At 54.1% G+C, this 25,492-nt stretch overlaps 1 protein-coding gene across 2 annotated transcripts in view; it reads left to right on the top strand.

Moving 5' to 3' along the window:
• The window catches only part of arl1 (ADP-ribosylation factor-like 1), a 40,393-nt gene extending 19,892 nt beyond the window's left edge, over window positions 1-20,501 (top strand). The window contains exons 4-6 of one of the 2 annotated variants that reach the window (XM_086009634.1): window positions 6,786-6,897; window positions 12,231-12,424; window positions 20,027-20,501. In XM_086009634.1, coding sequence (XP_085865760.1) covers window positions 6,786-6,897; window positions 12,231-12,424; window positions 20,027-20,057 — 337 coding nt within the window. In that variant the 3' untranslated portion in view covers window positions 20,058-20,501. The remainder of the gene's footprint in view (window positions 1-6,785; window positions 6,898-12,230; window positions 12,425-20,026) is intronic. The other variant, XM_086009635.1, reaches the window with a different exon arrangement.
• Window positions 20,502-25,492: the final 4,991 nt, after the last annotated feature.

The raw sequence follows: 25,492 nt of genomic DNA on the forward strand, positions 1-25,492 counted from the left end.
TCCTCCCCCCGTCCTCCTCTTCTCCCCCCCCGTCCTCCTCTTCTCCCCCCCGTCCTCCTCTCTCCCCCCCCGTCCTCCTCTTCTCCCCCCCCGTCCTCCTCTTCTCACCCCCCCGTCCTCCTCTTCTCCCCCCCCGTCCTCCTCTTCTCCCCCCCCGTCCTCCTCTTCTCCCCCCCCGTCCTCCTCTTCTCCCCCCCCGTCCTCCTCTTCTCCCCCCCCGTCCTCCTCTTCTCCCCCCCCCGTCCTCCTCTTCTCCCCCCCCGTCCTCCTCTCTCCCCCCCCGTCCTCCTCTTCTCCCCCCCCGTCCTCCTCTTCTCCCCCCCCGTCCTCCTCTTCTCCCCCCCCGTCCTCCTCTTCTCCCCCCCCCGTCCTCTCTTCTCCCCCCCCCGTCCTCCTCTTCTCCCCCCCCCGTCCTCCTCTTCTCCCCCCCCGTCCTCCTCTTCTCCCCCCCCCGTCCTCCTCTTCTCCCCCCCCCGTCCTCCTCTTCTCCCCCCCCCGTCCTCCTCTTCTCCCCCCCCGTCCTCCTCTTCTCCCCCCCCGTCCTCCTCTTCTCCCCCCCCCGTCCTCCTCTTCTCCCCCCCCCGTCCTCCTCTTCTCCCCCCCCCGTCCTCCTCTTCTCCCCCCCCCGTCCTCCTCTTCTCCCCCCCCCCCCGTCCTCCTCTTCTCCCCCCCCCCGTCCTCCTCTTCTCCCCCCCCCCCCGTCCTCCTCTTCTCCCCCCCCGTCCTCTTCTCCCCCCCCCCCGTCCTCCTCTTCTCCCCCCCCCCCGTCCTCCTCTTCTCCCCCCCCCGTCCTCCTCTTCTCCCCCCCCCCGTCCTCCTCTTCTCCCCCCCCCGTCCTCCTCTTCTCCCCCCCCCCGTCCTCCTCTTCTCCCCCCCCCGTCCTCCTCTTCTCCCCCCCCCGTCCTCCTCTTCTCCCCCCCCCGTCCTCCTCTTCTCCCCCCCCCGTCCTCCTCTTCTCCCCCCCCCGTCCTCCTCTTCTCCCCCCCCCGTCCTCCTCTTCTCCCCCCCCCCGTCCTCCTCTTCTCCCCCCCCCGTCCTCCTCTTCTCCCCCCCCCCCGTCCTCCTCTTCTCCCCCTCCCTCCCCCCCGTCCTCCTCTTCTCCCCCCCCCCCGTCCTCCTCTTCTCCCCCCCCCCCGTCCTCCTCTTCTCCCCCCCCGTCCTCCTCTTCTCCCCCCCCCCCGTCCTCCTCTTCTCCCCCCCCCCGTCCTCCTCTTCTCCCCCCCCCCGTCCTCCTCTTCTCCCCCCCCCCCGTCCTCCTCTTCCCCCCCCCCCGTCCTCCTCTTCCCCCCCCCCGTCCTCCTCTTCCCCCCCCCGTCCTCCTCTTCCCCCCCCCGTCCTCCTCTTCCCCCCCCCCCGTCCTCCTCTTCCCCCCCCCCCGTCCTCCTCTTCCCCCCGCCCCGTCCTCCTCTTCCCCCCCCCCCGTCCTCCTCTTTCCCCCCCCCCCCGTCCTCCTCTTTCCCGTCCCCTCCCCCCCCCCGTCCTCCTCTTTCCCCCCCCCCCCCCCCCGTCCTCCTCTTTCCCCCCCCCCCGTCCTCCTCTTTCCCCCCCCCCCCCCCTGTCCTCCTCTTTCCCCCCCCCCCCGTCCTCCTCTTTCCCCCCCCCCCCCGTCCTCCTCTTTCCCCCCCCCCCCGTCCTCCTCTTTTCCCCCCCCCCCCGTCCTCCTCTTTCCCCCCCCCCCCGTCCTCCTCTTTCTCCCCCCCCCCCCCCCGTCCTCCTCTTCCCCCCCCCCCCGTCCTCCTCTTCCCCCCCCCCCCCGTCCTCCTCTTCCCCCCCCCCCCCCCCGTCCTCCTCTTCCCCCCCCCCCGTCCTCCTCTTCCCCCCCCCCGTCCTCCTCTTCCCCCCCCCCCCCCGTCCTCCTCTTCCCCCCCCCCCCCCCCGTCCTCCTCTTCCCCCCCCCCCGTCCTCCTCTTCCCCCCCCCCCGTCCTCCTCTTCCCCCCCCCCCCCCGTCCTCCTCTTCCCCCCCCCCCCGTCCTCCTCTTCCCCCCCCCCCGTCCTCCTCTTCCCCCCCCCCCCGTCCTCCTCTTCCCCCCCCCCCCGTCCTCCTCTTCCCCCCCCCCCCGTCCTCCTCTTCCCCCCCCCCCCCGTCCTCCTCTTCCCCCCCCCCCCCCCCGTCCTCCTCTTCCCCCCCCCCCCCCGTCCTCCTCTTCCCCCCCCCCCCCGTCCTCCTCTTCCCCCCCCCCGTCCTCCTCTTCCCCCCCCCCCCGTCCTCCTCTTCCCCCCCCCCCCGTCCTCCTCTTCCCCCCCCCCCCCGTCCTCCTCTTCCCCCCCCCCCCGTCCTCCTCTTCCCCCCCCCCACCCCCCCGTCCTCCTCTTCCCCCCCCCCCCCCCGTCCTCCTCTTCCCCCCCCCCCCGTCCTCCTCTTCCCCCCCCCCCCGTCCTCCTCTTCCCCCCCCCCCCGTCCTCCTCTTCCCCCCCCCCCCGTCCTCCTCTTCCCCCCCCCCCGTCCTCCTCTTCCCCCCCCCCCGTCCTCCTCTTCCCCCCCCCCCCGTCCTCCTCTTCGCCCCCCCCCGTCCTCCTCTTCCCCCCCCCCCGTCCTCCTCTTCTCCGCCCCCCCGTCCTCCTCTTCTCCGCCCCCCGTCCTCCTCTTCTCCGCCCCCCGTCCTCCTCTTCTCCGCCCCCCCGTCCTCCTCTTCTCCGCCCCCCGTCCTCCTCTTCTCCGCCCCCCGTCCTCCTCTTCTCCGCCCCCCGTCCTCCTCTTCTCCGCCCCCCGTCCTCCTCTTCTCCGCCCCCCGTCCTCCTCTTCTCCGCCCCCCCGTCCTCCTCTTCTCCGCCCCCCCGTCCTCCTCTTCTCCGCCCCCCCGTCCTCCTCTTCCCCCCCCCCCCGTCCTCCTCTTCCCCCCCCCCCCCCCGTCCTCCTCTTCCCCCCCCCCGTCCTCCTCTTCCCCCCCCCCGTCCTCCTCTTCCCCCCCCCCCGTCCTCCTCTTCCCCCCCCCCCGTCCTCCTCTTCCCCCCCCCCCGTCCTCCTCTTCCCCCCCCCCCCCCGTCCTCCTCTTCCCCCCCCCCCCCGTCCTCCTCTTCCCCCCCCCCGTCCTCCTCTTCCCCCCCCCCCCGTCCTCCTCTTCCCCCCCCCCCCGTCCTCCTCTTCCCCCCCCCCCCCCCCGTCCTCCTCTTCCCCCCCCCCCCGTCCTCCTCTTCCCCCCCCCCCGTCCTCCTCTTCCCCCCCCCGTCCTCCTCTTCCCCCCCCCCCCGTCCTCCTCTTCCCCCCCCCCCCCGTCCTCCTCTTCCCCCCCCCCCCCGTCCTCCTCTTCCCCCCCCCCGTCCTCCTCTTCCCCCCCCCCGTCCTCCTCTTCCCCCCCCCCGTCCTCCTCTTCCCCCCCCCCGTCCTCCTCTTCCCCCCCCCCGTCCTCCTCTTCCCCCCCCCCGTCCTCCTCTTCCCCCCCCCCGTCCTCCTCTTCCCCCCCCCCGTCCTCCTCTTCCCCCCCCCGTCCTCCTCTTCCCCCCCCCGTCCTCCTCTTCCCCCCCCCGTCCTCCTCTTCCCCCCCCCCCGTCCTCCTCTTCCCCCCCCCCCGTCCTCCTCTTCCCCCCCCCCCGTCCTCCTCTTCCCCCCCCCCGTCCTCCTCTTCCCCCCCCCCCGTCCTCCTCTTCCCCCCCCCCGTCCTCCTCTTCCCCCCCCCCGTCCTCCTCTTCCCCCCCCCCGTCCTCCTCTTCCCCCCCCCCCCGTCCTCCTCTTCCCCCCCCCCCCGTCCTCCTCTTCCCCCCCCCCCCGTCCTCCTCTTCCCCCCCCCCCCGTCCTCCTCTTCCCCCCCCCCCCGTCCTCCTCTTCCCCCCCCCCCGTCCTCCTCTTCCCCCCCCCCCCGTCCTCCTCTTCCCCCCCCCCCGTCCTCCTCTTCCCCCCCCCCCCGTCCTCCTCTTCCCCCCCTCCTCTTCCCCCCCCCCCCCCGTCCTCCTCTTCCCCCCCCCCCCCGTCCTCCTCTTCCCCCCCCCCCGTCCTCCTCTTCCCCCCCCCCCGTCCTCCTCTTCCCCCCCCCCGTCCTCCTCTTCCCCCCCCCGTCCTCCTCTTCCCCCCCCCGTCCTCCTCTTCCCCCCCCCGTCCTCCTCTTCCCCCCCCCCGTCCTCCTCTTCCCCCCCCCCGTCCTCCTCTTCCCCCCCCCCCGTCCTCCTCTTCCCCCCCCCCCGTCCTCCTCTTCCCCCCCCCCCGTCCTCCTCTTCCCCCCCCCCCGTCCTCCTCTTCCCCCCCCCGTCCTCCTCTTCCCCCCCCCCGTCCTCCTCTTCCCCCCCCCCGTCCTCCTCTTCCCCCCCCCGTCCTCCTCTTCCCCCCCCCCCGTCCTCCTCTTCCCCCCCCCGTCCTCCTCTTCCCCCCCCCCGTCCTCCTCTTCCCCCCCCCCCCCGTCCTCCTCTTCCCCCCCCCCCCGTCCTCCTCTTCCCCCCCCCCCCCCCGTCCTCCTCTTCCCCCCCCCCCCGTCCTCCTCTTCCCCCCCCCCCCGTCCTCCTCTTCCCCCCCCCCCCGTCCTCCTCTTCCCCCCCCCCCCCGTCCTCCTCTTCCCCCCCCCCCCCCGTCCTCCTCTTCCCCCCCCCCCGTCCTCCTCTTCCCCCCCCCCCGTCCTCCTCTTCCCCCCCCCCCCGTCCTCCTCTTCCCCCCCCCCCCCGTCCTCCTCTTCCCCCCCCCCCCGTCCTCCTCTTCCCCCCCCCCCCCGTCCTCCTCTTCCCCCCCCCCCCGTCCTCCTCTTCCCCCCCCCCCCGTCCTCCTCTTCCCCCCCCCCGTCCTCCTCTTCCCCCCCCCCGTCCTCCTCTTCCCCCCCCCCGTCCTCCTCTTCCCCCCCCCCCGTCCTCCTCTTCCCCCCCCCCCCGTCCTCCTCTTCCCCCCCCCCGTCCTCCTCTTCCCCCCCCCCCCGTCCTCCTCTTCCCCCCCCCCCCGTCCTCCTCTTCCCCCCCCCCCCCCCGTCCTCCTCTTCCCCCCCCCCCCCCCGTCCTCCTCTTCCCCCCCCCCCCCCGTCCTCCTCTTCCCCCCCCCCCGTCCTCCTCTTCCCCCCCCCCCCGTCCTCCTCTTCCCCCCCCGTCCTCCTCTTCCCCCCCCCCGTCCTCCTCTTCCCCCCCCCCCCCGTCCTCCTCTTCCCCCCCCCCCCGTCCTCCTCTTCCCCCCCCCCGTCCTCCTCTTCCCCCCCCCCCGTCCTCCTCTTCCCCCCCCCCCGTCCTCCTCTTCCCCCCCCCCCCGTCCTCCTCTTCCCCCCCCCCCCGTCCTCCTCTTCCCCCCCCCCCCGTCCTCCTCTTCCCCCCCCCCCCGTCCTCCTCTTCCCCCCCCCCCCCGTCCTCCTCTTCCCCCCCCCCCCGTCCTCCTCTTCCCCCCCCCCCCCGTCCTCCTCTTCCCCCCCCCCGTCCTCCTCTTCCCCCCCCCCCCGTCCTCCTCTTCCCCCCCCCCCGTCCTCCTCTTCCCCCCCCCCCCCCGTCCTCCTCTTCCCCCCCCCCCCGTCCTCCTCTTCCCCCCCCCCCCCGTCCTCCTCTTCCCCCCCCCCCCCCGTCCTCCTCTTCCCCCCCCCCCCCCCGTCCTCCTCTTCCCCCCCCCCCGTCCTCCTCTTCCCCCCCCCCCCCCCCGTCCTCCTCTTCCCCCCCCCCCTCCGTCCTCCTCTTCCCCCCCCCCTCCGTCCTCCTCTTCCCCCCCCCCTCCGTCCTCCTCTTCCCCCCCCCCTCCGTCCTCCTCTTCCCCCCCCCCCTCCGTCCTCCTCTTCCCCCCCCCTCCGTCCTCCTCTTCCCCCCCCCTCCGTCCTCCTCTTCCCCCCCCCTCCGTCCTCCTCTTCCCCCCCCCTCCGTCCTCCTCTTCCCCCCCCCTCCGTCCTCCTCTTCCCCCCCCTCCGTCCTCCTCTTCCCCCCCCTCCGTCCTCCTCTTCCCCCCCCTCCGTCCTCCTCTTCCCCCCCCCTCCGTCCTCCTCTTCCCCCCCCCTCCGTCCTCCTCTTCCCCCCCCCCCGTCCTCCTCTTCCCCCCCTCCGTCCTCCTCTTCCCCCCCCCCTCCGTCCTCCTCTTCCCCCCCCCTCCGTCCTCCTCTTCCCCCCCCCCTCCGTCCTCCTCTTCCCCCCCCCTCCGTCCTCCTCTTCCCCCCCCCCCTCCGTCCTCCTCTTCCCCCCCCCCCTCCGTCCTCCTCTTCCCCCCCCCCCTCCGTCCTCCTCTTCCCCCCCCCCCCCTCCGTCCTCCTCTTCCCCCCCCCCTCCGTCCTCCTCTTCCCCCCCCTCCGTCCTCCTCTTCCCCCCCCCTCCGTCCTCCTCTTCCCCCCCCCCTCCGTCCTCCTCTTCCCCCCCCCCTCCGTCCTCCTCTTCCCCCCCCCCTCCGTCCTCCTCTTCCCCCCCCCCTCCGTCCTCCTCTTCCCCCCCCCCTCCGTCCTCCTCTTCCCCCCCCCCCCTCCGTCCTCCTCTTCCCCCCCCCCCTCCGTCCTCCTCTTCCCCCCCCCCCTCCGTCCTCCTCTTCCCCCCCCCCCTCCGTCCTCCTCTTCCCCCCCCCCTCCGTCCGTCCTCCTCTTCCCCCCCCCCTCCGTCCTCCTCTTCCCCCCCCCCTCCGTCCTCCTCTTCCCCCCCCCCCCCTCCGTCCTCCTCTTTCCCCCCCCCCGTCCTCCTCTTTCCCCCCCCCGTCCTCCTCTTTTTTCCCCCCCCCCCCTCCGTCCTCCTCTTTTTCCCCCCCCCCCTCCTGTCCTCCTCCTCTGTCTCCCCCCCCCCCCCGTCCGTGTTTATATCATGTTTGCTTATACCATGAATTGATTTAAAGATTTGAGACCTGTACAGTGATAGAACTACGTTTTGTTTGAAAACTGACATTACTTCACTTCCATGTGTTTTATGAAGCAAATTCTCTCTCTTTCAGGCCTTACTGGCGTTGTTATTACTCCAACACAGATGCAGTCATTTATGTAGTGGACAGTTGTGACAAAGACAGAATGGGAATCTCTAAGTCCGAACTTGTTGCCATGCTGGAGGTAAGGAAAAACTGTTCAGAAAACTCATTGAAATATCTGTAAATTATTTCATGATTCCTAAATGGTATTTAAGCAACCGATCTGTAGAAGTAACATGGATGAACTTGTGTTCTCAGGGGGTACAAGTGCAAAATTCACCCATAAAGGTCAAGTGCTGAGAATACACAAGGTTGTCAGGGAAAAGACCAGTTACTATTACTGATAATGGGTTATACTCCAATGTCTTTTTTATTAGGGTGTGGGCGTCGCTGGCAAGGCCAGCATTTATTGCCCATCCCTAATTGCCCCTTGAGAAGGTGGCGGTGAGCCGCCCTCTTGAACCGCTGCAATCCGTGTGGTGATGATGTTCCCACAGTGCTGTTAGGGAGGGAGTTTCAGGATTTTGACCCAGCGACGATGAAGGAACGGCCGATATATTGCCAAGTCAGGATGGTGTGTGACTTGGAGAGGAACTCTGAGGTGGTGGCGTTCCCATGCGCCAGCCGCCCTTGTCCTTCTAGGTGGTGTAGGTCGTGGGTTTGGGTTTCCCCATCGGAGATACAGACTGACCTTGTGTATTTTCAGCATGGTGATCAAAAAAATGTCGACATAGAAGCTTGCTTTGTCGGTATAATTACAAGGGCAGCAGACGCATGGGAACATCACCACCTACAAGTTCCCCTCCAAGCCACACACCATCCTGACTTGGACCTGTATCACCGTTCCTTCACTGTCGCTGGGCCAAAATCCTGGAACTCCCTTCCTAACAGCATTGCGGGTGTACCTACACCATATGGACTGCAGCGGTTCAAGAAGGCGGCTCACCGCCATCTTCTCGAGGGCAATTAGGGATGGGCACTAAATGCAGGCCTAGCCAGCGACGCCCACATCCCATCAATGAATAAAAAAAAAAAATTTTTGTAAACATTTCTGGGAAGGGAGCGGAGAGTAATTCTTCGCTTAAAGCATTTTGAGAGATTTTTATGATATGCTGTATAAATGCAAGCATTGTATCCTTGCTATGATCAGTTTGCTGAGGAGCTTTGGCCCCTTGGAGAATTCAGCAAGAAATTTCTTGCTGTGTCAGTTACCATGTTCAGCTACACTTTAATCAGTATTTTTTTTTAAACGGTAATCGGTTCCTGCAGAATTTATTTGAACAGTGGGTTGGTTTATTGAACATCCCTGTCCTTCCAGTAAACCCACGTAGGTTTTACATTATGTAAATCCCTGCGTCTGTTATAATAACCTCCGTATTATCCTGTGCTGAAAAACCTCCCCACCCTCAATGTGGGACTGTTGATACCAAATCTGCTGTAAAAACGATAAGAATTCACCTGCGGGAGATTACCATTCATAAGTGCGATAGACCCCAATATATAAAATTTTCCGTGCTTCAGAATGACAAAAGGCACTCTAAGAATGACACCACACAGAAGGAAGCCGTTTGGCCCATCGTGCCTGTGCCGGCTCTTTGAACGAGCTCTCCAATTAGTCCCACTCCCCCCGGCCCTTTCCCGTAGCCCTGCAAATTTTTCCTTTTTAAATTCTTTATTCAATTCCCTTTTGAAAGTTACTATTGAATCTGCGTCCACCGCCCTTTCAGGCAGCGCGTTCCAGATCACAACTCGCTGCGTAAAATAAAATTCTCCTCATCTCCCTTCAGGAAGGATGTCAAGACCTTGGAGAGGTTGCAGAGGGGATTTACCAGAATGGTTCCAGGGATGAGGGACTTCAGTTATATGGAGAGACTGGAGAAGCTGGGGTTGTTCTCCTTAGAGCTGAAAAGGTTAAGAGGCAATTTGATAGAAAGCTTATAAAATTCTGACAGGACAGGACTGGACAGACTAGATGCAGGAAGGATGTTCCCGATGGCCGGGGAGTCCAGAACCAGGGGTCGCAGTCTAATGATAAGGGGTAGGCCATTTAGGACAGAGATGAGGAGGAATTTCTTCACCCAGAGAGTGGTGAACCTGTGGAATTCTCTACCACAGAGGGCAGTAGAGGCCAATTCATTAAATATATTCAAGAAGGAGTTGGATATATTTCTTAAGGCTAAAGGGATATGGGGAGAAAGCAGGGACAGGGTACTGAGCTTGGATGATCAGCCATGATCTCATTAAATGGCGGAACAGGCTCGAGGGGCCGAATGGCCTACTCCTGCTCCTATCTTCTATGTATTCAAAATCATGCACAATTGTCCGAATGGCCTCTTTCTGTACTGTATCATCTATGATTCTATTTCTTGAGGGTTAATTGCTGTTGATGAGGGACATTTGCAGACTGTCCTGGAGCTGAAACTTTCAATGTCAAATTCTCCCGTCCCAATCGTTAAATTTTGAGTTTAAAGGGACAGGCCTCGCTAAGTGTAGCTCTGCTCTAGAAGCAGAATAAGATGTTGTTACTGGGTATAGTAATCTTGTCATTATAGAGCTGTGCATCTGTGAGGGATGCCACAGAAGATCCACCAGTCCTCATTCATTAATGAACGGCAGCGACCACAACTTGGATTTATATAGTGCCTTTAACATAGGAAAAGGTCCCAAGCAACGTTCCCACTAATCTGCGCCGTGGTCTGGAGGTCCCGTGCAGGCCACTCGCCAGCTTTTAAATGGAAAATACTGCGTATGCACGAAAATTTGAGTGGGCCGCACAGCCACTTAAAGGGACCGCGCGTGGGGGAAAAAAATTAGAGGGAACATTGGTCCTAAGATGCTTCACAGGACGAAACCATGCAAAAATTTGACACCAAGTCGGAATGGTGACTAAAAGCTTGATCAAAGAGGTGGGTTTTGAGGAGGGTCCTGAAGGAGGCGCGCCATATAGTGGAGAACCAAGACTCTAGCGAGAATGAGGACCTGAAGAAATTAGTATTAGTAAAAAAAGTAGTACTGGAGAAATTAATGGGTCTGAAAACCGATAAATCTCCTAGACCTGATGGCCTGCATCCTAGGGTTTTGAAAGAGGTGGCTAGAGCTAGTGGATGCATTGGTTGTCATTTTCCAAAATTCCATAGATTCTAGAACGGTTCCCGCGGATTGGAAGGTAGCAAATGTAACCCCACTATTTGAGCATGGAGAGAGATAGAAAACGGGGAACTACAGACCAGTTAGCCTGACATCAGTAGTAGGGAAAATATTAGAATCTATTAAGGACGTGGTAGCAGGGCACTTAGAAAATAAGAATAGGATTGGCAGAGTCAACACGGATTTATGAAAGGGAAATCGTGTTTGACAAATCTGTTAGAATATTTTGAGGTTGTAACTAGCAGAATAGATAAGGGGGGACTAGTGGATGTGGTGTATCTGGATTTTCAGAAGGCATTCGATAAGGTTCCATACAAGAGGGGAGTTTATATGGAGGAAGAAATTAACGGAGGATAGGAGGGCGGTGAACTCGGAGGAGAGAGTGCGTGACGAGTTGAGATGGAGGTTGAAATCACTGAGGATAAGGAATCGCTCAGTGCAGAGGCTGAGGGAGGATATTTCGGTGACATTTTTATGGTATTTGGGTGGGCGGTAGAGAATGAGAATTTTAAATGAGCTGAGGGGGTGGAACAAGGTGAGATGCTCAAAGGAGAACGTGCCGGAGGAGTAGGGGGACAGACCAAGGTGTGATTTGGTGAGGAGAGCCACACCGCCACCACGGCGGTCTGAGCGGGGCAAGTGGTGGAAGGTATAGCCAGGTGGGGTGGTTTCATGTAAGGGGTTATCACCCCTCAGCCAAGTTGCTCTCTGGGCCATGATGTCGATGCAATCATCCACTATAAGCTCGTGGATGGCAGGGGCCTTGGTCGCAAGTGAACGGACATTCTGGAGGGAGATGTGAGTTGGACGGGGAGGAGATTGGCAAGATTAGCCCCCAGTGAGCTCGCTAGGCAGGACGGTCAGCGAGAGAGTAGGTTGTGACAGTTGGGTTTGCTACTTGTGAGGAGGCAGCGACGAGTGCCATGGTGGGCCCTTCGGAGAATGCCAACATCGCGTAAATGAACACAAAAAGGCAGGGAACTTTTTATAACTGCCGCAAGATGAGAGCTGTGGATTAGTGCGTAGCAGTCTCTCACCTCTTACTCAGAAGGTCGTGGGTTCAAGTCCCACTCCAGAGACTTGAGCATAAAATCTAAGTTGGCACTCCCGGTGCCAGTACTGAGGGAGGTGCCGTCTTTCAGATGAGATGTTGAACAGTCCCATCTGCCCCCTCAGGTGGACGTAAAATCTGGTACTATTCAAAGAGCGGGGGGAGTTCTCCCTGGTGTCCTGGCCAATATTTATCCCTCAGAGGGTGGTGAATCTTTGGAATTCTCTACCCCAGAGGGCTGTGGAGGCTCAGTCATTGGGTATATTCAAAACAGAAGTCGATAGATTTCTGACTAGTAAGGGTATCAAGGGATATGGCGACAGGGCCGGTGAATGGAGTTGAGGCAGAAGATCAGCCATGATCTCATTGAATGGTGGAGCAGGCTCGAGGGGCCGAATGGCTGACTCCTGCTCCTATTTCTTGTTATATAAATGCAAGTTCGTTCATTCTTTGACAAACTGCCCCACTTTTAAAGAAAATCCTATCCCTATTTAATACTTCAAGAATCTTGTGCTCTTCTAAAGATTGGTCAGATTTTTTTGAATGCACCAATTTATTATTAATGTACAATGTATTTCAGCCTGCTGTTGAGGTTATTTTGAGCAATTCTTTGAATTTGAGCTATACTCAGAAGCTTGGGTTTCTGATCTGGCGATCTCTAACCTCACCCTGGCTAATCGTTGTCTTGCCTTGATTCTGCGTTCCATCAACCTCCTGTTGTGAGTTGGTCTAATCGACTAAATTAAAAATTCTGGGGGCCGGATGTGATTTTTGGAGTTTTTTTTAAAAACATCAATCTACCAAATTTGGCAATACTATTGTCCGTCAGAATCCCAGACAATGCACTGGTCTGACAGTTCAACTGTTTGGCAAAAGCAATGGCAACCCTGGCTAAACCCCAAAGAGACCTGTCCCCAAGGGTTAACTCATGCTCTCGCTCTGTCTTTCTCTCTGTTTCTGTCTCTCCCTGACACCAAGGTTCTTTGGGAGGAGAGTGTTTGGGTACTTGAACTTTAGGAATACCTTGTTCTCATCCAAGCATTCTTCAGCATTGGGCATACAGATCATGCTGTGCTGAGTAGCCGTGATCCATAACCATGGGAAGGGTAGGCTTTCCCTGAAAATGTTCACCACTTGACCTTGTTTCAGAATCTAAGCACTGAAGTAGCTTCTTGTTTTAGTCTGCTACATTTAACCATCTTTCCCTCCATGAAATCTGCCTCTTTTTTTTCTTTCTCTCCCCACGGCCATTAAAAGACGTAGTTGATCATGGACAGTCTGTTTGCTTGCAGGAGGAAGAGCTGAAGAAGGCTGTTCTCGTTGTCTTTGCGAATAAGCAGGATATGGAGCATGCCATGAGTCCCACAGAGGTTGCCAATGCGCTCGGTCTGCCAGCTATGAAGGATCGGAAGTGGCAGATATTCAAGACCTCTGCAACCAAAGGCGTTGGACTGGACGAGGCTATGGACTGGTAATTGAATGAATACAGTGATACACAGGGAAAGCTTTCAGTGGCACTGGCTCAGTGGGTGGCATTCTCGCCTCGAGTCATAGAGTCAAGCTGCACTGCAGGACTTGAGCCCCGACACTCCCAGTGCAGTACTGAGGGAGAGCTGCACTGTCTGAGGCTTTGTCTACGTGTTCAGGTGGACGTAAAAGATCTCGTGACACTATATGCAGGCCTGTGGACTTCCCCTGGGCTCCTTGCTAATATTTATCCCTCAACTAATATATAAAGCTTTGGTGAGACCTCACCTGGAGTGACTGGGTTCAGTTCTGGGCCCCGCACCTCAGGAAGGATATACTGGCCTTGGAGGAGGAGCAGCGCGGGTTCACCAGAATGATGCCAGGGATAAAAGGGTTACATTTATGAGGATGGGTTGCAAGACTAGACTTGTGTTCCCTTGAGTATAGAACATTAAGGGGTGGTCTCATTGAGGTGCTTAAGATGATTAAAGGGTTTGATTGGGTAGATAGAGAGAAACTACTTCCTCTGGTTGGGGGTATCCAGAACAAGGGGGCACAATCTTAAAATTAGAGCCAGGTTGTTCAAGGGTGATGTCAGGAAGCACTTCTTCACACACACGGGAGTGGAAATCTGGACCCCCCACCAATTGAAAATTTCAAAACTGCGATTGATAGATCTTTGTTGGGTATTAAGGGTTACGGAACCAAGGCAGGTAGATGGAGTTGAGATACAGATGAGCCATGATCTAATTGAATGACGGAACAGGCTTGAGGTGCTGAATGGCCTCCTCCTGTTCCTGTAACCAACACCACTAAAGTAGATTATCTGAATGTTTATGCTGCTGTTGTGTGCCTACAAAACAACAGTAACTACACTTCAAAAATAGAAATCATTCATTGGCTGAGACACATGTATTGCATAAATGCAAATGCCAGTAATTTTATTTGGAAAAATATAGCAACCAGTAAGAGTAGCGCGTGCCCCATTGCAGCAGTGAAGGACCATTGTGTAACGTACGTGTGTAAGTGAGACACGGACTGCAGGAGTTGGTTATAACAGGTGTTTACTGAATGGAGACAAAACTGGAACTGCTATGCAAGGTTAGTACACAGGCTTATATACAGGGGTGGTCACTACTGGTACTGCAGTATACAGGGGCTGCAGAATATAGTTCCTCCTTCAGGTTACATACACTACAATTCCTCCCCTTTTAGCTAAACAGTACATAACATTCGATTAACAACTAAATAACATTTACAATTACAGTTGCTATATACATTAGCTGATGTTAATCAATCATAAATTCAGTCTTTGAGGAGGCCTCCTGATTCTGTCTGGATAACGCCTCTCTGGGGTATCAGGTTCTTCTGGCAAAGTTGATTCGGGATCAACGTCGTTGTTTGGTTCGTCTGCTTCCAATATCACCGATTCTGAGGTAGATGCAATTGGTACCTCGGTTTCATCACCAGGTGTATAGGATCGCGGTGTAGATTTGACGTTTTCCAGTGACTCTAGAATCTGGTCAGCATGGCGTCTTACAATGTTCTCTCCAACGTCCACGGTATACATTAGAGGTCCTTGCCGTGTGCAGATCGTTCCTGGCTGCCATTTCTCTGTGCAGTAGTCCCGGGCCAAAACTGGTTGACCTACCTTGAAACTCCTGGTTGGCCTTTCATTCATATTCTGAAACTGCCTGTTCTCCACATCTCTTCTGATGTTTGGCTTAACCAAATCCAAGCGGCATCTTAGTCTTCGATTGAAGAACATCATGGCTGGGGTTTGGTTGGTAACCGCATGTGTCGCATTCCGGTACGCAAACAAGAAGTTATCCACCTTGTGTTGTAGGGGTATGTCTTCATTACACATTGCCTTGATAGCCTTCTTGAATGTTTGAACGAACCTCTCGGCCAATCCATTGGTGGCTGGATGATATGGGGCGGATGTGTAATGCTTAACACCATTGTTCTTTAAGAACCTCCGGAACTCTTCAGACACAAACTGTGGCCCATTGTCGGAGCAAATCTGTTCAGGCAGCCCATTTCTGGCGAATATGGTTCGTAAGACTGAGAGAGTTTTTTCTGTGGTGGTTGAGGACATTTTTATTACCTCTGGCCACTTTGAATGTGCATCCACCGCAATTAAAAACATCGAGTCCATAAATGGACCAGCAAAATCAATGTGTACCCTTTGCCATGGAGATGAGGGCCACTCCCATGGATGTAGAGGGGCTTGTGGTGGGGCGTTTTGGACCTTCTGGCATCCTGTACAGCTCTTGGTCATCTCTTCGATTTCTCTATCGATTCCCGGCCACCACACAAACGTTCTGGCTAAGTTCTTCATTTTTACCCCTCCTAGATGACCCTCATGAAGCTCATTGAGCACTCTATCCTTCAATTTGGGTGGAATTACTACTCTGGATCCACACATCAAGGTTCCTCGGCACACTGACAGCTGTTCTCTTCTCGGCGAGAATGCTGGCAACAGTGGTTCGCCATGTGCTGGCCATCCCTTCACTGTTAAATCATAGACCCTGGAGAGTGTCGGGTCATTTCGTGTTTCCTTTTCTATGTTTGCATTCGTCACAGGTAGACATTCGACTATGGTCGAGTGGAATATCTCCACAGGATCCACTGCAGGTGCTTCTTCCACCGTCGGCAACGGTAGGCGCGACAATCCATCAGCATTCCCATGCTGTTTAGTTCCTTTGTACTCGGTCATATTGGTGTGCCCCTAGGAAAAGGGACCACCTCTGTAGCCGTTGTGCTGTCATTATCGGGACGCCCTTCTGAGGGTTGAAAATGGAGACGAGGTTGATGATCAGTTAGTAGAGTAAATTTCTGTCCGTACAGGTAGTGATTGAACTTCTTCACCCCCCACACCAGGCTGAGGGCCTCTGTCAATCTGGGCATAGTTACTTAGTCTAGTGAGCACCTGCTCTAGGTTGGCAAGGTGTTCACTGTCATTTTCACCTGTTACAAGGATGTCGTCCAAGTAACAGAGTCCCCGGCATCCCTTGCAGGACTTGTTCCATCGCTCTTTGCCATATCGCCGGAGCTGATGCTACTCCGAATACCAGTTGATTATACTGGTAAAGACCTTTGTGAGTGTTTATCGTGAGATATTTCCTAGAGGATTCTTCAACCTCCATCTGCAAATATGCTTGTGCTAGGTCAATTTTTGTAAAACGCTTCCCTCCAGATAGTGAGGCGAAAATATCTTCTATCCTCGGAAGAGGATACTGTACTGTGTGAAGGACTGGGTCCACAGTCACCTTGAAGTCCCCACAGATGCGAACCTTCCTTGGCTCCTCAGACTTATTGTTTAACATTTTCTTCATGACAGGAACGATGGGTGTCGCCCACTTGCTCCAGTCTACCTTGGATAACACGCCTGCATTCTCCAGATTCTCCAGCTCTGCCTCGACGGCTGGGCAAATTGCATACGGTACCGGTCTTGCTTTGAAAAACTTGGGAATTACATTCTCTTCTATTTTTATCGAGGCGGTTACGCCTTTAAGAGTTCCCAGTCCTTGTTGAAATACCTCTTTAGCGTTAGCTAAGATTTTTGACAATCGTCCAGGTGTGACGTCATCCTTTTTACCAGCCACAGTCAGTGCCTGAATGGAGTGCCAGTCTAAACTTACCTTTCTGATCCATTCACGTCCCAATAACGGTGGTCCACCATCTTGCAGTATGTACAGATACAATTTCTGTATTTCCTTGCCGTTGTATTCGACAGGCACCCTTATTTTCCCTCTGGGGTATACTTTCTGCCCCGTATACGTCTTCAAGACAATGGATGTCTCTTTCAAGGGTATGTGTGAGAATAGCCGCTCGTAGTCTCGTCGATTCATGACGGTCAGGGCTGATCCTGTATCCAATTCCATTTTGACTTGGGACCCTGCTATCGTGAGGGTGACCCAAATGGTTCGGTGATCCTCTTTTGCGATTACGTTGTGTAGTTTGAGACAGCTTAGTCTCTTGTTCCCGGATTCACTATCGCTCTTCTGGTCTTCGGAACTACTGTCCGTCATCTTTTGTACTTTCCTGCACTGTTCCTTAGTAGCCTTTTTGTTGTCGTTAGTCTTCTTCCCGGACCTGCAGCCGGACCTGCAAACTCTTGCAATGTGTCCCATCTTTCCGCATTGCCTGCATGTTTTGTCCTTGGACCAGCAGTCCTTCTGGTCATGGGTTGTTCTGCCGCAGCGATAACATTTTTCAAATCCCCGTGTCATTTCATGGGTGCCGTATTCCTGTGGCTTTTGCTGTATTTCCGCAGCTCCCCTTGCTGCTGCTTCGTACGATACTGCCACGCTGAAAGCCTTATCTAGCGTCAGCTCTTTCTCTGAGAGTAACCTCTTCTGGGTTCCTTCACTCAGGAGTCCACAGACAAATTTGTCCCGTAGGGTATCTGCCAGTCCTGCTCCGAACTGGCAGTGCTTCGATAGCCCGCGTAGTTCCGTAAGGTAATCAGCATTGCTCTCATCTTTATGCTGATTTCTCTTATGGAATTTAAATCTTTCTGCTATCAGCAGCGGTGTAGGATTTAGGTGTTCCTGTAGGATATCAACAATTTTGTTAAAACTCTTGGCCAACGGTTTGACTGGAGTGATCAGGTTCCGCAATAGGCCGTACGTTCTTGCGCCCATTAAGTTTAGTACCGATGCCTTTTGCTCATCAGCTACTTCATTTGCCTTGCAATATACTTTGACTCTTTCCACATACGTGGTCCAGTCTTCATTTGCATTATCGAAGGCAGTGATATTGCCAGTCTTCGGCATCTTGGAGATCTAAGATGGCGCCTCCCGCGCTTTGCCTTCTTCCCCGCTAGATTAAGATGGCGCCTCCCGCGCTTTCTGTCTTTTCCGCTGCTGCCAGCGCTGTTGCTGGTGTTTTTATGCCTTGATGGCGACGCCCTATGGTCTCTGCGCACTTTCTCCCCCCCCCCCCCCCCGCGCTGCTGCCAACGCCGCTCTCCGCGGTCCCCGTGGCAAACTGCAGCTCCTCGCGGCTTTCTGCGCTTCCAAATTATTTTATTTTAATTACTGTTCCTGTCGTCGGAGCAGACCCTATGGGACACTTTCCTCCCTCTGCTCGGGTCTGTACGCTGCCCGGCTTCGTAACACCGGCCGCGCCCTGTGTGCTCCACCCTCTCCTTCCCGACAATGCTGCTCGGCCCCGTTGAAAAGCCACCCGATCGAGCTCTAGCCCGCCGCGGCCCAGGAAGGATCAGTGTACTACCTGCCACCAGCCCGATTAGCTGGAACACCATAGACTGGATAACCAAGCCCAGCTCTCGACTGCCCTCCTGCAAATCTTCGAATTCGATGAATCAGAGGGCGGTTGCCCACGGTCGACGCCCGTTTCTTCTGTTTTTTTTCTTTTTGGATTTCTTCCTTCTGGCCTCTACCTCTAACAACTTCGCTTCAGGGATGGATCCCCGTGAGGTGGTGCAGAACTGTAGGTAAGTTCGGATCTGTTTGTCGCCAGTGTAACGTCCGTGTGTAATTGAGACACGGACTGCAGGAGTTGGTTATAACAGGTGTTTACTGAATGGAGACAAAACTGGAACTACTATGCAAGGTTACTACACAGGCTTATATACAGGGGTGGCCACTACTGGTGCTGCAGTATACAGAGGCTGCAGAATATAGTTCCTTCAGGTTACATACACTACACATTGTACATGGGGAGAACTGCCACAGCTGTTTGTGTGAGCAATACTATGAAGTACCCGCGCACCCCAGGGCCAAGAGCTAATTTTAAACCGCATTTTTACTCTCCAGCAGAAGATCTGAAGAGCGATCCTTTTGCACCCAGCGACTGATTACTTCAGTCTGGCTGTTCACACTTCCTGGGGTGGATCCACTCCAGTCAGCAAATATGTGAAAGGTTTGACCCTGTCAGCCCAATGTTACAAGAAGATTAAACTTTATCAACGCATCAGATTGCAAAACAGTTTTTCAGCCAATTAAAGAAACCTTGCATTTCTACAGCGCATTTCACGACTTCAGGACATCCAAACGCTTTGCAACCAATGAAGCATTTTTTGAAGTGTAGTCACTGTTGGAATGTAGGAAGTGCAACGGCTGATTTGCACACTAGCTCCCACAAGCAGCAGTGAGATAAATGACCAGATAACCTGCTTTGGTGATGTTGATTTGAGGGATAAATATTGGCCCCAGGACACCGGGGAGAACTCCCCTGCTCTTCTTTGAAATAGTGCCCGTGGGATCTTTTACGTCCACCTGAGAGAGCAGACGGGGCCTCGGTTTAGCATCTCATCCGAAAGTTGGCACCTCCAATGTTTTTTTTTATTTATTCATTCATGGGATGTGGGTGTCGCTGACGAGGCTAGCATTTATTGCCCATCCCTAATTGCCCTCGAAGATGGTGGTGAGCCGCTGCCTTGAGCCACCGCAGTACTCCCTCAGTACTGCCTGGGTTAAGTGCTCAAGTCTCTGGACTGTGACTCGAACCCACGACTTACTGAGAGGTGCTCCTGGCTCGGGAACCCCACCACCTCCAAATTGCACACCAGCCCAACTTGGACATATATTGTCGCTGGGTCAAAATAAGGAGATCCCTGCCTAACAACACTGTGGGAGCATCATAACAACAAGGACTGCAGCAGTTCAAGAAGGCCCACCGCCACCTTCTCGAGGACAACGAGGGATGGGCCTCGCCAGCAACACTATCATCCAAGTAAATTTCTTCCCCACCACCTTATGGCTTAAATGTTTTGTGCTGGCTCTGAATTAACCGTATAGACACTGAAGCAAATTTCCTTTAGTGGTTCTGTCCTGGCGTTGCACCCAGGCCTCGAGACCTATTGTAGTTGTGAATCTTTGGAATTCTCTACCCCAGAGGGCCGTGGCTGATCAGTCGTCAAGACTAAGATCAATAGATTTTTGGTGTGGAGATGCCGGTGTTGGATTGGGGTGGACAAATGTAAGAAGTCACACAACACCAGGTTATAGTCCAACAGTTTTATTTGAAATCACAAGCTTTCGGAGCGCTGCTCCTTCGTCAGGTGAAGACTTGTGATTTCAAATAAAACTGTTGGACTATAACCTGGTGTTGTGTGGCTTCTTACAATAGATTTTTGGACACTGAGGGAATCGAGGGATATGGGGATGGGGCGTGAAAGTGGAGTTGAGGTAGAAGATCAGCCATGATCTTATTGAATGGCGGAGCAGGCTCGAGGGGCCGTGTGGCCTCCTCCTGCTTCTATTCCTTATGTTCTTGTGTAGTCTTCAAGTGAAATGGGGCTAGAGTGTGGAGGTGGGCAATTGGAGCAGAGCTTGCAAACAAAATTCGGTCCCCATTTAAAGTCTCACATATTCTGTCCTTTTATATTTTTATATTTGCAGCATGAATTCCTATGTCCATATTTATGATGGAAACTGTATGTGAACATGCCACGCTGTCATTGCGTGCTCCCGCCAGTGGTGGCGCTGCAGCCCCCCTCCCCTAGTGGGAGTTGTATTCCAGCGTGACCAGCTTACGTAGCCAGTTTCCATTGTAAGTGTGGACGTGGGAAAGTTGGCCAGAATTGCGCAGAGATGTAAGATTCTAATATATTAATTTGGCATCTCTTTTTCAGGTTGGTTGAAGCCTTGAAGTGTAGACAGTGAAAGCCCTTGTTTGGTTCATTTCTATCCACTGCAAGAGACTGCAACGGCCACAGCTAAGATTCCCCCCACCCCAGAGGTCTTCTAATATATATTGTACAAGAACCACTTATTCTACAGTGTTCTCCATTCACTCCTGTTATTTTTTTCTTTCATTTGTATTTATGTGTGGGAGGGTTTTTTTGCATTGGATTAACTTTACTGTTTAACTGGTCTCTTTTACTGGACAAGGTTGAGGTTTTCTGCATCGGGAAAGGGAAGTTGTCCTTTTGTTTGCATTAACCTCCTGTTTGTGATTCTATAGAACACTAATAAAACATTCCTTTCTTCCAATGGAGGTATGTTCTTGGTCATCAATTATGCATTGGTTGAGGGAAGCCTTGAAGGTTTATGAGCTTAGTTTACTTAATCTAGCTGTTAAACTTCAAAATAAAAGTAGGAATGTGAGATTTGTTTTGTTTTTTGTCTTTAAATACAATGAGTGTTCAGCTTAACATGGGACAAGAGTCTCGGAGTAGATCTCTTTATAAAAAAAAAAGTGGTTTCAGAATTCATTCTGTAGATGTTTTTTCGCAGTATAAAACCTCTGACTTGCCAAATATTCTGTTCAGTGACTTGTGTTCAAGCTTGGAATTGAATTCTGGGAGGCAGCATAAAATAGTGGATGGAAGAGTACATAGAATCATGTAGCACAGAAGGAGGCCATTGTGTCCGTGCCGGCTGTTTGAAAGAGCTATCCAACTCTCCGCTCTTCCCCATAGCCCTGCACATTTTTCTCCAAGTATTTGTCCAATTCCCTTTTGAAAGTTATTAAATCTGCTTCCGCCGCCCTTTCAGGCAGTGAATTCCAGATCACGACAACTCGCTGCATATAAACATTCTCCTCATCTCCCCTCTGATTCATTTGCCAATGATCTTCAATCTGTATCTTCAGTGATTGGTAGCAATCATTAAAATGGGTTTTTACAGATTTCCACCAGTTAATTCCTGGATATAGTTTTCATGTAGTGTGTAGGTAAAAACTAATTTTCCCCCCCCCCACCCCAACCACCAAAAATGAACCAGACCTGGAGATGAAACACCTTTTAGCCATGATTTTGGCACTTGTCGTATGCTATGCGGACTGTGCTGATATCACTGCGCTCATCTCTGGTTTCATCTCTGGTCGCAACTTTCAGCAGTAAAGAGGTGAAAGACTTGTTTTAAGGGGGAGCGGGATCATCCTTGGGTTCTGCAGTGAGGAGTCTTTTTATTTACGGCAACATCTAGGTCTCATCCCTAGGTAGGGAGCAAGGACAGCGTGGCCCTGACCGTTACCACACAAAGTCCCCTGCAGACTGACGTATACCCATCACCCCTTGTGCTCGCTGACCACCTGGCTCCCGGTCCAGCAACACCTCGATTTTAAAATTCTCCTCTTTGTGTTATGGTCTTGCCCCCTCCTTATCTCTGTAACCTCCTCCAGCTCTACAACCCTTTTGAGATCTCTGCACTCTTCTAATTCTGGCCTCTTGCGCATCCCCGATTTTAATCGCGCCACCATTGGCAATCGTGCCTTCGCCCACCTGGGCCCTAAGCTCTGGACTTCCCTCCCTAAACCCCCCTCTCCTCCTCTAAGCTGCTCCTTAAAACCTACCTCTTTGACCAAAGTCTTAATCTCTCCTTGTGTGGCTCGGTGTCATATTTTGGTCGATCACTCTCCTGTGAAGCACCTTGGAACGTTTCACTGTTAAAGGTGTTATATAAACACAAGTCGTTGTTGAGGTCGTCAATCAAAGGTCTCCGCGGTCTCGCACGAAAGCAATATACAGGAAACTTTCGTTTAACCGGAGGTTAAAAGTCTGGAAAGCTCTTATCTACCAGCAAAATCCAGGAGCCATTTTCTATAAGTTTTTTTTATTTCTCGTTGCTTTTTTTTTTTCCCCCAGTCAGGCTCTGCAAGGTCTGTAGCTAAGCAACAGCTTCAGCTAGAGACGCTTGCAGCTGCCTGTTTTGAAGCTGTTGCTAAGCAACAGGGTTTGTTGATTCACACGGAGCTGAAAAGCTCTGTTTTAACATTGCCGCTGGTTTATACGGCAGTTTTGATCTAACGGCACCAGCTCGGTCCCCTCGGTGCCGGATACCAGAAAGTTTCCTGTATGCTAAAAGCAAGATCACATATTCCCATGTGTGTAATTTCCCAGTAATTTTTATTATTCCACCATCCTAGTATCTGGGGACACTGCAATAAACAGATTCTTTAATAAATTAAAAATTAAAAATAAGATTAAAGTGAGAGTCTGAGGTGAGACTCTGAACCATGTCAGTAATTGTGGGTTGTATTTTACCCTGACTACCTTTTTTTTTAAATAAAAATAAATCCCTTGCTTTTCTTCGTTCATAATAAAAGCTGACTTTTACTATTTTTCTTTGAATTTCCCTGGGTTTGGGAACCTATCTTTCCCACTGATTTTTCACCCCTTTTTTAATATACTTATAAATAAAACCAAAGGAAAACTGTAAAAATGGACTTTAAAGAGTTACGTCGCCAATTGGAAAATTGCCAGTTTTATTTAGTGGGGATGACACGATATTTGTACATGTACAAAATGAATTTTAGGCTTTTGTGCACCAGGTGAGGACAGTGCAACACTTTGCAATAGGCACCGATTCTTTGTACCAAACACTCTGGGGTCGGGTACAGTGGAGTAAAGCAGTCATAACCCCCAACTGCTGATTTCCAATCCCACACCAGTCTTTCTGTGGCCTTCGAGTGACATTTCCGATCGTGCTGAATTATAGGCTATTGGGTGCTGTGGATTCATGTTTACTCTGAAGTAGTTTGAGTCTCACTCCAGACCCTTGCACTTAGTATGTAGGAAGCCTTCGTCCCTTTTAGTCTGGATTGGATATAACAGAGGTGAATGTTTTTACAATGATGGAAACTACAGCACCGAGGAGGCCAATCAACTCCGTGCCTGTGCTGCGCTAGCCCTCCAACTGAAGCTATCCTTTCCCCAAATAACAACAGAAAACGCTGGAAAAACTCAGCAAGCCAGGCAACATCCGTGGAGAGAGAGAGTCGACGTTTCTGGTCGAAACCCTTCTACAGAACCGAAACGTTGACACTCCACGGATGTTGCCTGGCCTGCTGAGTTTTTCTAGCGTTTTCTGTTATTTTGGATTTCTAGCATCTGCAGTGTTTTGCTATTGTACTCCTTTCCCCATATCCCTTTATAATCTTCCTTTCCAAATACTTGCCAATTTATCATTTAAAAAGAAATTGGTTTTTAATGGAATCATAGAAATTTACAGCACAGAAGGAGGCCATTCAGCCCATCGTGTCCGGGCCCGCCGAGAGTTATCCAGCCTAATCCTACTGTCCAGCTCTTGGTCTGTAGCCTTGTAGGTTACGGCACTTCAAGTGCATATCCAAGTACTAAATCTCCTGAGCCTCGATACTTCTCTCCCCACCTTGAAAAGTGGTCTCAACGCCCATTGTTTGTAGCATGCTTCCAGTTATGTCTTCTAATTCTTACTGCGCTTGATGTTGATTCTCTTTTATGTGAAGTGCTAAGTTAAAGACGCTACAAAAATGCTAAATTTCACTTGTACTCAGGACTCTTATCTGCTGCTAAAATAAAAATGGCAAACACAGCTTTTACTTTTGTAAAGTTTCCACAATACTACTTTTTTGGAGTGTCTGCGGAGAGACTTTTTATGACGACTTCTAATTTCAGTTAGCTGCAGGAAGCCCTAACACGAGAAGTAACGGACGATATCTCTCACCAAACCACAGCTTCACGGCAGATTCCCCTAAAGTGGAGACTAATGTGTTGAGGAAAAAGCAGAAGTCAAGTGGCTGCAGCGATTCAATATAAGGCCCAGTGTCAGCCATAGCTCAGCTTGGCGTCTGAAGGTCGTGGGTCTCACACCAGAGACTTGAACACATAATCAAGGTTGACACCCAGTGCAGTACTGAGGAAGCGCTGCACTGTCGGAGGTGCCGTCTTTTGGATGAGACGTTAAACCGAGGCCCCGTCTGCGCTCTCAGGTGGACGTAAAAGATCCCACGGCACTATTTTGAAGAGCAGGCAAGCTATCTCTGGTGAGCTGGGCCCATATCACTTTAAACAAAAGATGATCTGGTCGTTTATCATGTTGCTGTTTGTGGGAGCTTGCTGTGCGCATATTGGTTGCTGCGTTTCCTACATTACAAAAGGGACTACACTTCAGAAGTGGTTGAATTGGCTGTAATGCGCTTTGGGATGTCCTGAGGTGGTGAAAGACACAGTATAAATGCAAGTCTTTCTTTAGCCAATGCTTTGCACAGCGTGAAGTGTGGTTACAGCCCTGTAAGCTGAGTGTGACCAGTGTTGATGACACATGATCTTTCCCCAGTTTAGATGCTGTAACACAAGTCCTCTAGTCAGCTAGGAGAGTGAGCTGGGTTCCTGTGTGAGTGCTGTGAGGTCAAACCATTTTTGCCCAAAGTTTCCTTTTTATATTCATTCTTGGAATGTAGGCGTAATGTTGGCTGTAACGCACTTTGGGTCGTCCTGAGGTTGTTAAAGATGTTAAACCGAGGCCACGTCTGCTGTCTCAAGTGGGTGTAAAAGATCCCACGGCACTATTTCAAAGAAGAGCAGGAGCGTTATCCCTGGTGTCCTGGCTAATATTTATCCCTTAATGCCTCAGAGACATAGACCATGTACAGCAGGCACCTCAGAGCACCGGAGAGGTACCACCAACGCTGCCTCCGCAAGATCCTGCAAATCCATTGGCAGGATAGGCGCACCAACGTCGGTGTTCTTGCTCAGGCCAACATCCCCAGCATCAAAGCTTTGACCACGCTCGATCAGCTCCGATGGGCGGGTCACATTGTCCGCATGCCCGATAGGAGACTCCCAAAACAAGCGCTCAACTCCGAGCTCCGGCACGGCAAGAGAGCCCGAGGGGGGCAGAGGAAACGCTTCAAGGACACCCTCAAAGCCTCCTTGAAAAAGTGTAGCATCCCCACTGACCGGTGGGAATCCCTGGCCTAAGACCGCACAAAGTGGAGGAGACGCATCCGGGAAGGCGCCAAACACCTCTAGTCTCTTCGCCGGGAGCGAGCGGAAGCCAAGCACAGGGAGCGCACGTCAACCCAAGCACCCCACCCACCCGCCCCTTCAACCACCGTCTGCCCCACCTGTGACAGACTGTAGGTCCCGCATTGGACTCATCAGTCACCTGAGAACTCATTTTTAATGTGGAAGCAAGTCATCCGAGGGACTGCCTAAGAAGGAGAAGGAATCAACATCACTAAAACAGATTATCTGGTCATTATCCCATCGCTATTTGTGGGAGCTTGCTGTGCGCAAATTGGCTGCTGCGTTTCCTGCATTGCAACAGTGACTACACTTCAGAAGTACTTCATTGGCCATAAAGCACTTTGGGACGTCCGGTGGGCGTGAAAG

Source organism: Somniosus microcephalus, chromosome 16 (assembly GCF_052327205.1).
Source record: "Somniosus microcephalus isolate GS21.2 chromosome 16, FLI_Smic_1.0, whole genome shotgun sequence".
Lineage (NCBI taxonomy): Eukaryota > Metazoa > Chordata > Chondrichthyes > Squaliformes > Somniosidae > Somniosus > Somniosus microcephalus.